This window comes from Maylandia zebra, linkage group LG16 (genome assembly GCF_041146795.1).
Source record: "Maylandia zebra isolate NMK-2024a linkage group LG16, Mzebra_GT3a, whole genome shotgun sequence".
Classification (NCBI taxonomy): Eukaryota; Metazoa; Chordata; class Actinopteri; order Cichliformes; family Cichlidae; genus Maylandia; species Maylandia zebra.
In genome coordinates, this window is record NC_135182.1 from 16748815 (window position 1) to 16761292 (window position 12478).

General features: G+C 43.0%; 3 protein-coding genes across 7 annotated transcripts in view; 1 reads left to right on the forward strand and 2 right to left on the reverse strand.

Annotated features, from left to right (window-relative positions):
- Positions 1-336: 336 nt before the first annotated feature.
- On the forward strand, positions 337-5922 carry ube2al (ubiquitin conjugating enzyme E2 A, like). 2 transcript variants are annotated; one of them, XM_004551353.4, is made up of 7 exons: positions 337-414; positions 511-561; positions 2088-2168; positions 2255-2280; positions 2437-2526; positions 2600-2688; positions 5586-5922. In XM_004551353.4, the coding sequence occupies exons 2-7, from the start codon at positions 518-520 to the stop codon at positions 5712-5714; spliced, it is 459 nt and encodes a 152-aa protein (XP_004551410.1). In that variant the 5' UTR covers positions 337-414; positions 511-517; the 3' UTR covers positions 5715-5922. The 2 variants fall into 2 exon arrangements, with proteins under 2 accessions (XP_004551410.1, XP_004551409.1); XM_004551352.4 differs by having other exon boundaries at positions 370-561.
- Positions 5923-6915: 993 nt separating this feature from the next.
- ing1 (inhibitor of growth family, member 1) lies at positions 6916-10887 on the reverse strand. The gene is made up of 4 exons (XM_004551355.6): positions 10663-10887; positions 9415-9594; positions 8933-9081; positions 6916-7872 (listed from the first exon to the last, which is right to left on the reverse strand). The coding sequence occupies exons 2-4, from the start codon at positions 9551-9553 to the stop codon at positions 7240-7242; spliced, it is 921 nt and encodes a 306-aa protein (XP_004551412.1). The 5' UTR covers positions 9554-9594; positions 10663-10887; the 3' UTR covers positions 6916-7239.
- Positions 10888-11031: 144 nt separating this feature from the next.
- Positions 11032-12478, reverse strand: part of LOC106676152 (ATP-dependent (S)-NAD(P)H-hydrate dehydratase) — a 31572-nt gene continuing 30125 nt past the window's right edge. For all 4 annotated transcript variants that reach the window (XM_024805548.2, XM_024805550.2, XM_024805549.2 and 1 more), the window contains 4 exons: positions 12284-12388; positions 12060-12180; positions 11822-11945; positions 11032-11500 (listed from right to left, as the gene is read on the reverse strand). In XM_024805548.2, coding sequence (XP_024661316.1) covers positions 11350-11500; positions 11822-11945; positions 12060-12180; positions 12284-12388 — 501 coding nt within the window. In that variant the 3' untranslated portion in view covers positions 11032-11349. The remainder of the gene's footprint in view (positions 11501-11821; positions 11946-12059; positions 12181-12283; positions 12389-12478) is intronic.

A 12478-nucleotide genomic window follows, 5' to 3' on the forward strand; every position in this document is an offset into this window, starting at 1 on the left:
AAAGTTGCACTCTCACGTGCTGGCACAGCTGTCATAGGGCCGACCTTCATCATAGCTGCTCAGCACAAACTTCCCGTCATCGAGGCTACGTCACCGTGGCCACGCCCCGCGCCACCCGTAACTCGAATGGGGTGGGAGTTGATTCCAATCAAATAAAATATTGTATTAGATAAATCTATCGTGTTGAAAGGAAGTACCGCGTTTTTATAGAAACTACTTATGCTAACAACACAAAATGTCTACTGACATTTTCATGCTAGAAATTTCAGGTTTGCTTAGTAATAAATCGCAGATGTCCCCCCCCCCCCCCCCCCCCTTCCTTCTTGATGTGGTATCGTCCTGTGTAAATCTATGTATGCAAACCAGAGCGTCATATTAGCTTTATAGGACGACGGAAGAGTCGGGTTCCCATCTGTAAGGTTTCTGTAACGTTCTCAAATTACATTAACTATAATATAGGCAAATAAGCTCCTGTCAACTATTTTGCCTTGTCTGTACGTATTCTTCAAGTTAAGCTATGTCAACCCCGGCCAGAAGAAGACTTATGAGAGATTTTAAACGGTGAGTTGGTGTACAGGAATTATGCCGACATCGTTAGCCGTTTTGTCAGCTTGTGCTAGCCCGACATAGCTAATCGCTGTTTTTTTTAGGATATATTCAATTTTAGGAGTTTCCTGTGTAAAAACAACCACAAGGCAACCGCTATAGATTATCGTATGCTTCTGCGAATGTGAATCATTTATGTGAAGTATTTTTTTTTCAAAGCGCTTCGTCTTTCCGTGACGCTAACGGATCTAGCTAATGCTAGCAGGTTGGTTTACTAAGGCTTCTGTCAACGTACAGCTCGTAGCTGACTCTTTAAACCTTTTAGCTTTGAATATGCGTGAGAAATGGCCGGACGGACATTTTTCATGGTTTAAACATTTTTTTCAACGCATTCAACCCCAGTACTCCACGAATGTATTCCTTCCGTTTATCTTATATTTCCGCTTCATAGTTGCGTTGTTGACCAGCACAAACGGTTCGACATCCCCACGGTCTTAAACTTACAAAAGTTTGAGTTAATGGGGCAAATAATGACGCCAAGAAGCGAAACAGAATAAAGTTAGATTGTTATGTAAATTTCCGAGTAGAAATCAATATGTCAAAGGTGAGAAACAACAGTAAAACAAAGCGAATGCCAGGCCGTGTATTGGCCTTCAGGTCCCTTTATAACCGTAATGTAACACTGCCCACGGAAAATGTTTTGGGGTTTTTTTTCTTTGTAAGCGATCCTAACTGTTTATCGTAGTGAGTTACTGGACCTCTTCGGGGTCCTTAAACGTGTTTTGATCTCACTGTAAAGCGAGCCTCTGGTCTTTTGATTATGTCATATTTGAAATATCAGGATTCAGGAATGTGAGCAGGTATTTCCAGGTGTTTGGGAGGAATATGGTTTGGTGTAGCCCAAACCTATTACTGATATGGCTTTTTAATTTTTTTCTTTTATTCATGTTTAGTTTCATCTTCAGTGAATTTTGCGGTTTTCTGGGTATTTTGTATTTTCATTGTGTTTTGTATTTTTATCTTTATGTGGAGGGGCCAAGATTTAAGTTCCGAATAAACACAACACTTTGTGAAGGCAGGTGACTCAGTTATGTGGAGATAAGTGCCAATAAATGGGTAGTGATTGAGCATCTCACAGCAGAACAATTATATAATGTTTCTGAGGCTTCATTGCAAGTTAGGTAGTTATGGTAATTTTAAATTTTAACAGCTAACTTTGAGCAGGCACAATATAAGCATCGTTGTCGCTCATGATGTAACTAATTCTGTATTTAGTAAATAACAGTTCCTACCGTTTATCATTAATGGCACTGACACATTGTGTTAGGAAAAGGAAACCATGGCAACAGCTGTGTTTCCAAGTATGGTATGTTTGTTTGACCTTATAAATGTGGGTGTGGTTAGACAATGAAAGGAGACATTTGATTGTGAAATACACCTTTCTGTGGACTCAGTGGAGAAATACAGTCTCTGGTCATTACCTTTGAGGCCTTGAAACTTTGCTTCAGTGTATTTATTTACTTAACCTTTTGGGTATGCAGTCTACAAGAGGATCCTCCAGCTGGTGTCAGTGGTGCCCCTTCTGAAAACAACATCATGGTGTGGAATGCAGTCATTTTTGGGTAAGAAATTAATTTGGTTCTGAAGTGTAGATCTTATTTTTGTGTCTGAACAAATGACAAAATATCGCTTTTCTCTAAATTCGCAGCCCTGAAGGAACTCCCTTTGAGGATGGTAAGTACCCCACTGTATATGGAGATAGATAAAGTTAAATGTAGTAACTTAATCAAAAATCTCACTGAATAGAATTAATTGAAAGAGACTCCTCAAGTCACATCTCCACAGTGTCCTCAGTTGGTCCAAAATCTCATATGTGTTCCTTTGTTTCAGGTACATTTAAACTCATCGTAGAATTCACAGAAGAATATCCCAACAAACCCCCTACAGTGCGATTTGTGTCAAAGATGTTTCATCCAAATGGTAAGAACATGATCACCTGCTGCCTCGTTATAGTGTTATTTGTGGCCTGTTAATAATTGTTTTTTCTCTACAGTCTACGCGGATGGCAGTATATGTTTAGACATCCTACAGAATCGTTGGAGCCCCACTTATGATGTGTCTTCTATTCTAACATCTATCCAGGTAAGAAGTGTCAATATTTAACAATAAAAGAAAAGATTTCATTATTATGGCATATTATTGTTAATTTGATTATGGAAACATTAAGTGCATTTCCAAATCATTGTGGCAATATTCCATCCATCCATCCATCTTCATCCGCTTTGTCCGGGGCCGAGTCGCGGGGGCAGCAGCCTAAGCAAAGAGGCCCAGACCTCCCTCTCCCCAGCCACCTCCTCCAGCTTATCCGGGGGAATACCAAGGCGTTCCCAGGCCAGCCGAGAGATATAATCTCTCCAGCGTGTCCTGGGTCTGCCCCGGGGCCTCCTCCCGGTGGGACATGCCTGGAACACCTCACCCAGGAGGCGCCCAGGGGGCATCCTTGTCAGATGCCCGAACCACCTCAGCTGGCTCCTTTCGATGTGGAGCAGCAGCTGCTCTACTCTGAGCCCCTCCCGGATGGCCGAACTTCTCACCCTATCTCTAAGGGAGAGGCCAGCCACCCTTCGGAGGAAGCTCATTTCTGCCGCTTGTATCCGCGATCTCGTTCTTTCGGTTACTACCCACAGCTCGTGGCCATAGGTGAGGGTAGGGATGTAGATCGACCGGTAAATTGAGAGCTTCGCTTTTACACTCAGCTCCCTCTTCACCACGACGGACCGGTGCAGCGTCCGCATTACTGCAGCTGCAGCCCCAATCCGTCTGTCGATCTCCGGCTCCCTTCTCCCATCACTCGCGAACAAGACCCCGAGATACTTGAACTCCTCCACTTGGGGCAGGAACTCATCCCCGACCCGGAGTGGGCACTCCACCCTTTTCCGGCTGAGAACCATGGCCTCAGATTTGGAGGTGCTGATCCTCATTCCCGCTGCTTCACACTCGGCTGCGAACTGTTCCAGTGCGAGCTGGAGGCCCTCACCCGATGAAGCCAACAGAACCACATCATCTGCAAAAATCAGAGATGAGATTCTGAGGCCACCAAAGCGAAAGCCCTCCGCCACTTGGCTGCGCCTAGAAATCCTGTCCATAAAAATTATGAACAGAACCGGAGACAAAGGGCAGCCCTGGCGGAGCCCATCACCCACCGGGAACGAGTCCGACTTATTGCCGGCAATGCGAACCAAGCTCTTGCAACGGTTGTATAGGGATCGAATGGCCCGTAGCAATGGGCCAGACACCCCATATTCCCGCAACACCTCCCACAGGACACCCCGAGGGACACGGTCGAATGCCTTCTCCAAGTCCACAAAACACATGTAGACTGGTTGGGCAAACTCCCATGCACCCTCAAGTATCCTGGAGAGGATAAAGAGCTGGTCCAGTGTTCCGCGACCAGGACGAAAACCGCATTGTTCCTCCTGTATCCGAGGTTCGACTAACGGACGAACTCTCCTTTCCAGCACCCTGGCATAGACTTTCCCAGGGAGGCTGAGGAGTGTGATCCCCCTGTAGTTGGAACACACCCTCCGGTCCCCTTTCTTAAAGATGGGGACCACCACCCCGGTCTGCCAGTCCACAGGTACTGCCCCTGATCTCCACGCAACATTGCAGAGGCGTGTCAACCAGGACAGCCCTACAACGTCCAGAGCCTTCAGGAACTTGGGGCGGACCTCATCAACACCAGGGGCTCTGCCACCAAGGAGTTGTTTAACTGCCTCAGTGACCTCGCCCCCGGAAATTGGCGGGTCATTCCCCTCATCCCCAGACTCTGCTTCCTCCTCGGAAGACGTGTTAGTGGGATTAAGGAGGTCCTCGAAGTATTCCTTCCACCGCCTGACAATTTTCTCAGTCGACGTCAGCAGCGCTCCGCCAGCACTATACACAGTGCAGGTAGAGCACCGCTTTCCCCTCCTGAGACGTCTGACGGTTTGCCAGAATCTCTTCGAGGCAGTCCAAAAGTCTTTTTCCATGGCCTCTCCGAACTCCTCCCACACCCGAGTTTTTGCTTCAGCCACTGCCCGAGCCGCATTCCGCTTGGCCTGTCGATACCTGTCGGCTGCCTCCGGAGTCCCACAGGCTAACCAAGCCCGATAGGACTCCTTCTTCAGCCTGGTGGCTCCCTTCACCTCTGGTGTCCACCATTTGGTTCGGGGATTACCACCACGGCAGGCACCAACCACCTTGCGGCCGCAGCTCAATGCAGCAGCTTCGGCAATGGAGACGCTGAACATGGTCCATTCGGACTCAATGTCCCCAGTCTCCCTCGGAATGCTGTTGAAGCTCTGCCGGAGGTGTGCGTTGAAGATCTCGCGGACTGGGGCCTCTGCTAGACGTTCCCAGCACACCCTCACTACGCATTTAGGTGCACCAGGTCTGTCCAGCGTCTTCCCCCGCCACCTGATCCAACTCACCACCAGGTGGTGATCAGTTGACAGCTCAGCCCCTCTCTTTACCCGAGTGTCCAGAACATATGGTCGCAGGTCTGCGATATTATAATATATAATAGAAATAATATGTATATATTTCTCTGAGAAACGAAAAGCTGCTACTGCAAATTCAGGCTCATCCACTGAGACTAAGTTTAATGTCAGTGTGTAGGACTGCAGCTGACCACCCACTGATTGAATAATCTCCACTCATATCATGTGAACTAAACAAATGTCCCAAAGTGTAAGCTTAAACATATCGGTAACATCTGAGAATTTCTGAATATTATTTTCTTATATAGCAACTCATTTATAATGTAGTGTTGATTCATTAAGTGCTGTTAATACATGAAAATAATCAATATACAAATGATAGATTTAAATTTATGATTAAATTCAAAAGATTAGAGATTTTAGTTTGTAAAAGTACAGTGGCAAACTGGAAAATTCTCAGTATTGTGCAATAACATTGAGTAGATGAATAAGTTGATTCAGGTTTGTTGTTTTCCATTTAAATATTCTTGCCTTCTGTATTAATCTTCTCTCCCCCTGCAGTCCCTGCTTGATGAGCCAAACCCCAACAGTCCGGCCAACAGCCAGGCAGCTCAGCTGTACCAGGAGAACAAACGGGAATATGAGAAACGCGTCTCTGCCATCGTAGAACAAAGCTGGAGAGACAGTTGACCTGATACTTGTGATTGCTTCTCTCCGTCCATTGTTAAGCTGTGTGTGCTGCAAGTTTTAGTGGAATAACTCTTAATTTTTTGACCCTCCCCTCTTTTAATTTTAAGCTTTTATGCACTTTACCCTCAACTTTCCATCATAAAACATCTTGTTCCTGCCCAACAAAGAGGGCCTTTTTTTTTTTCTATTCTCGCCCCCTTTTTAAGTTCATCAGGGGAAATGTGCTGAATCTTGCCTTGATGTAATATCATTATGGACTTGAGGGCCATTACTTAAAATCCTGGTGTGTTCCAACTTGCTCTAATAACTCCATGATTAATTGTTTTGTGTCTCAAGAGGGTACATCGTTAAGTCATGGGTCCTTTTCTGTTGTGAGCCTGATTTGTTGTCAGTTTATTTTCATAAGGCAGTTAGATACTGAGCAGCCTGATTATCACAGACTACAACTAAATCACCTTTACACCATGTCCTTTGCTGTGTTGTGAACTGTTACATGCATGACGGAGTGTATTCACTTTCCCGTTCACTTGTGTATATAAGAAACCTGCAACTGAAATTATGTACAGATTTTGCACTGGTTGTCCCCCATGTCACCTTTTCCAGTACTTGTAAATAATAAAAAAAAAAAGGCAAAGTCATCCCTGTATGGACATGCATTTTCTTTCAAGTTGTTAGTGCACAAGTTATTTTACTTTCCAAGGTTTGAGCATAAATGCTCGTAGCAACAACGGCCACTTGCGTAGGGTACGTCGTAGGCTCTACGGAGATTCGTAGTCAGTCTAAATCAGGCCTTGTCTGGGAAAGTGGATCACAGTAAAGCTAAAGTTCTCATAAGATCTGTTTCTAGAGATGGTGATGCCAGAAAATCCACTATATATGGTCTTATTTTGAGATCTTTGTTGAAACAGCAAAATAAAATTATATATTCAATATAAGTTAAAATGCACTCTCAACTGACAGTTCTTTATGCAATACTGGAGAATCATTAGCTTTTACCTAAAACTCATTAAATACATTTTAAACATCTCATTTTATCATAAAAGTAGCATCCATGTTGCTCTTGTACAATGTTCTAGTGAAATGCAGTAAGCCGCAATTCAGTTGTAATTACAGATCAATGATTACAGAAAATGATGCATCTGAAATCATCACACAGTGAACTTTGAGTGTTGACTATAAAGTAGTGTTGAAGAACACAGAATTCATGTTTCTACTTTGTTTTTTTATTTGAGTTTATATAGTTAAGCTTGTGATGTTGCATGCAAGATGAACACAAAGAGGGATGATGTGACAGCTTGTTACAAACATGCACATGGTTGTGTACTGTACTACAGCTACTGTTTGTAAACAACCAGGAGATGGCATTCTCGTTTCTCAGGTACACAGCTGTTACAAAAATAACTATTTACAACACCCCTCTCTTCGTGGATTTTTTTTTTTTTTTAGCAAACTGTTAACTGGAAATGAAGGCTAATATAGATAAAATTAAATTTTTCACACAGGAATGTTCATGGGGCCAGGTGAGCTACCTGTTGTAGGCTCTCTCCTTCTTAGCCCTTTCTAAGGCCTTGTCCATGGTCTTCTCGTTTTCGCCTCTACACTTCGGGCAGTACCACTTGCCTTTAGGCTTATGATGGAGCCCGACGCAGGAGAAATGAAACCACTCAATGGGACATTCGTCATTATCGCAGCCAATCATCTCGCCGTAAGACACCTGTTCGCACAGGCAATATGTTGGCTCATCCGGATCGATGGGCAGGTCTGGAGGAGACACTTCTCTCTCTGATTTTCCTTTTGACCTTTTCTTTTTCTTGGAAGATGTTTTGGCCTTCTTTTCCCGAGACACCCCCACTCCCACTTCCTCAGCATGATCCAGACCCCCGTAGCTTTCCCGATTTTCTCCATTTTTCTGACGTCGTGAGCGTTTCCCTCCCGCCTTTTCTCCACCACCTGAAGATGATGTGACCTCATCACGCTTCTTGTCGTGGTGACTGGGTTTGCCCACAGTAACTGTAGCTGATGTTGAGGACATCAAAGACGATGCAGTGGTTGTCATGGAGGTGGCCGGAGGAATGTGACTTTCTGGGATTTCTTGAGAGGAAAGGAGTAGTTCTGAATGCCAGTCTATTTGTCGCGTTCGGTTCTCAACCAGCTCCACCTGGAAAAAAGAAAGAACATTCATGTTTTGTTTTTTATTTTTTCCAAGTTCACCTAATTTATTTGACAATGTAGACTAAACCATCACACTTAAATAATCCTGAATACAAATCTATGTGAGAAACCCCAAACTACATCAGTATCTGCCATGTCTGTGCCCCGACAGAGCCAATCAACAGCTGAACCTGAAAACACATGAGCCATGTTGCTTGAACTTGCACGAATAAAAGCTTTTTAAAGGACTCTCATTAATCATCGTGAAGCCTAAATCCTTTTTGGTTTATGTTTTTGTGAAGAGACAATCTGTAGCTCCCTTGGATGCACTGTACGTTTTAAAAAGCCAACTCTGATTAAGATTTGTTGAACATAAATTTTGCCTTCTTTGCTGAATTAACTAGAAAGAAGTTCATGCTTTCAGCAGTTTAGGCTTAGCTGACGTCTAGGGGCTTATAAATGTTACTATAAACAGGTTTACACAGGGTAAACCTGTGTTTGTAGAGGGAGGGATGCGTGCCAGATGGACTAAAAGGATTTTAGCAGCTCTGTATCTGTCCTTCCCTGCATGTCATTCCCTCTGTACCCCATTTCCTGTTTATCGCTACTGTGCTATCCATATAAAGGCAAGAGCCTGAAAATAGTTTAAAAATATATATATATAAATGTGAATGTTCATAGAGAAATTATTATCAAAGCTATCCACTTTAATTATGTATCACAAAAGGAACACAACCCAACTGAACTTTGACATACCAAACATGCCAAACAGGAAGGTCAAACATAGTGTTGTGTTTCTGGTAACTGCCTAGCTTGTATCTACAATAGAGTTATTTAATGTTTACTGCTGGAGTCTTGTAAATGTTTAGATTTTTTTTTTTCTTTCTTTCTACAACAGATTTCCAAAAAATGTAAACATAAAGCTCATTCAGTCCTGATACAAAAGATCCATAAAACCCATTAATCAGGGTAAGCGTTCTTGTCACAGAAGAAGAGTAACGTAGATTCATCAATACACACATTAAGACCCAAAAGCTACTTTTTTGTCCAGTTTTTCTTCCACGTACCATTTGACCAGCAATCTGGATCTTTTCATCTCCAAGCTCCTGACTGCGAATTAGCGCCCTCTGAATAGACAACTGAAGCTTGCGCCTCTGAAGGGAGTCAGATTCACGGCGATACCGGTCATAAGCATCATCAAGCTCCTTCAGAACATCTGACCAAAAAAAAAAAAAAAAGATAAGAACAGAACAGAAATACACCCCATGTTCAATAGTATACTTGTTGTTAGTCTTTTTTTTAACCCTCATTAAAACAGACGGAGCAGCAGCATGACTACAGGTTGAAAAGTAAGAAAAATGAATCATTGCAATCTTTTGTATTACTTTGTATATATAGATATATATCTATATATATATAGATATATAGATATAGATATATATCTATATATATAGATATATAGATATATATATACACACACACATACACACACATAAATTATTTCACTATGAAACCTAAACAAATGTAAACATCAAAGAGTAATCTTTACCTTGATACTTGGCATCAATTTCCTTCATGAGGGACACGCTCCTTTGCAAGTCAAAAGGAAGGGACTCCACAAGGTCCAAATACTCCTCCACATAGTTCACAACAACGTGACCTGGGTCACCATTGGTCGGGTTCAGCATTGCGGATCCGTTTCCCCGCCGGCGCACTCCTACACCAGCACCTGTCAACAACATTAGCTTTTTCATTGATGAATCTAATACTCAAGTTTGCAAGTAAATATTACTTCACTGCCTCAAACGTTTTTGATTGAAGCATCATAACGTGTGTTTTACAGCGTTTTCGTCGTGTTTACTAACACCTGTAATCAAGAATCAGTTCTGGGCTGCAGACATACAGAAGAGAAGACAACTGATCTGCAGTCAGCCATACTGATGAAATTGCTACGTGTACTGCGAATGTGCCAACTGTTAGCTAACTCGAACTACCAATGCAGGATCTGCAAAGAAATACAAGACCCGGTGACTTCCGCTGGATAGCTGATAACTTGAAGTTGCTCGTATGGGGTGTCCTTACTGCAAGGTCTTCACAACTACAACGGAGCAGACAACTGTAATGCTAGCTAGCAGTGTTTCCCGGGGAACTGTAATCATTTTGGCTATGTGGAAGAATCACAGATGGATATGCTAACACAAAGCCTGCCACAAACAACAGGACACAAGTGAACTGCTGTGTTTGAATATTTCATCAAAAGCAGCAGCTGCCCTGTCGTGTCTAATGTTTGCCAAGGCTAACTACAGCAGCTATCCTGCCCTGCTGCTGCTGAGTCCATTTTAACGACAAGTAACGATACCCAACTTTTTCCAGTTTGCAAGTTTATGAATCTCTCAGTCTGCACCACACACTTATGAAAATGGGATTTTCAAAATGTGGCGTTAACTGTGGAACTCGCTGCTAAATGTTTTGGAAAGTTACATCTTAATGTGACAAACAACGCTTTGAACAACGGTCACCGAAGTGAATACGTTTCACCTTCAACACATTAAGCACCCACTGAACATTTACGGACAATTCTAGCTAACACGACGCGGACAAACAGAATGGTCTTTTACTGCTTTGGCACTTTAAAGTGGTCTTTACGCGTTGGCTTCGGCGTGTCTGTTAGCTGGATTAGCCGACTAGCTTATAACAATACTAAACGAAATTCAGCTCCAATCCTTACGGAAATACAGAGCAGATACCTCGCCACACACATTCAGTTGCCATATAAGCGGAGGGTGAGTAAACTTACCTGTGAATACTCCGAGTTAACCTTACAGACTCTGTGATGCTGCTGTGGGTCTTGTTGCTAACGCTAGGTAGTGCGTGTGTGTGTGTAACTACGGTGGACTCGCAACAACGGAGCTAGCTGTCGGCTAATTCAGCTATGCGCATGCGCCGCATACTTTACACGAATCACACACGCCTCACTCTTCTGCTTTTAGGTTTACGATGCTGCAACCAACCAAAACACTTTGTTGTCCAGCAGGTATCGGTTTTCATGGACTTTACAAGTTAATATTCCCCACTGACTCTATAAAAGTCACGTTTTCTGCAGTCACTCACCCAGTAATACTTCCATGATGGCTTTTAAGAACTTTGTCGAAACAAACAAACAAAATCACATTTATAATTTATTTCAAAACGTATACAGGTTTCTGGTTTAGTGTGAGCCCATTCATCCTAATGTCTCAGTCTCTTTGGTGGGCTTGGTGAAGGCATTCATTATTCAACTAGTGGTTTTCTTTTTGTTACTTTTTCATTAAACACAACACAAACAACATGTCAGTGTGTATATTTTGCACCAAATTTCGATTCCGGGTTCAAATCAGTCATTAAAATTCAGCTAAAGAAGAACATTTCTTTCAATCCCAAAAAGGTTACGTTAGGAGCGTAAAATTTATTCTCTTTTTACAACTGTTTGCATCGCTGACTGTTTTTAGCTTTCGAACAGCTTTTTGAAGGCTGAGCTGATCTCCTGGATCATGTCTGACGTGGTGGTGGACCTGCCGTGCCGCTGGAATGCTTGACTGTTGCACTGCCTGGTGAGCGAACAAGCACCAAATGCAGCAACCACTGATGGATTCATACTATAGGGGAGCAAAGGGAAAGAAGAAGGGGAAACAAAAGAGAGAATATACATCCAAATAAAGTGAACACGTACATTTCTCTGTGCAACATCACACTTTATGCATTCATTACATAGGAAAAGCCAAAAAATCATCGTGAGAAGTGGTCAGAACGTTTGGTGATAATTTTTATACACTCTCAGCATGTAAATCAGTGCACTCTGTAGGTAATGTGTGTAAATATATTTTTAAAAAAAACTATTTTTTATCCATTGAGCCCTGAAAAGCTTGGCCTATACATTCATTCAAACATAGCACAAAAAGCAAAAATCATGCCTTCACCTTCTGATCATTCCTGCTGTGGAAGCAGCATGGGCCCAGTGTGCCAGCACTCCCATAGATCCAGAAAGGAGATCCCCCTGTCCACCGCATCGTCTCCCGCTGCCTTCTAAATTGCATGAGTACACTACAAACAGCAGCACACGACACAGCGTCACAAAAGGAGCTCCGAAGCATCTGAGAATAAACAGAGTGAACGATCAGCCGGAAGAAATTAAAGCACGTTCTGTTTGATGCCAACCTTTGCTGCCATCTGTGATGAAATCCTGCTCCCCCTTCAGCACCAAGGTGAGGTTGCCCATAGCTACACTGAGCTGCATGACGCTCCGCTGATAATCACTGCTGTCCATGGGCTCATGGTGCTAATGCACACAGACAAGGTAAAAAGACACACATCAGCATAGAGGATCACATGTTATTTGCTGTCAACTAGTGAGTGGGACTGAATTGTGCCAAGAAACTTACCAATGCCTCATACAATCGAGTGAATTCCATGAAGTTAGGCGTAAGGATGCCCTTCTGGTACCCTTGGATAACAGATGGTTGCTGTGTAACCAGCCATAATCCATCCTGTTAAGAATGATCACACACACTATGTATGACTTAGCAAATGAAACACCTTCCGCTCCACATCTGGGACTTTATTTTATCAAGACTTAC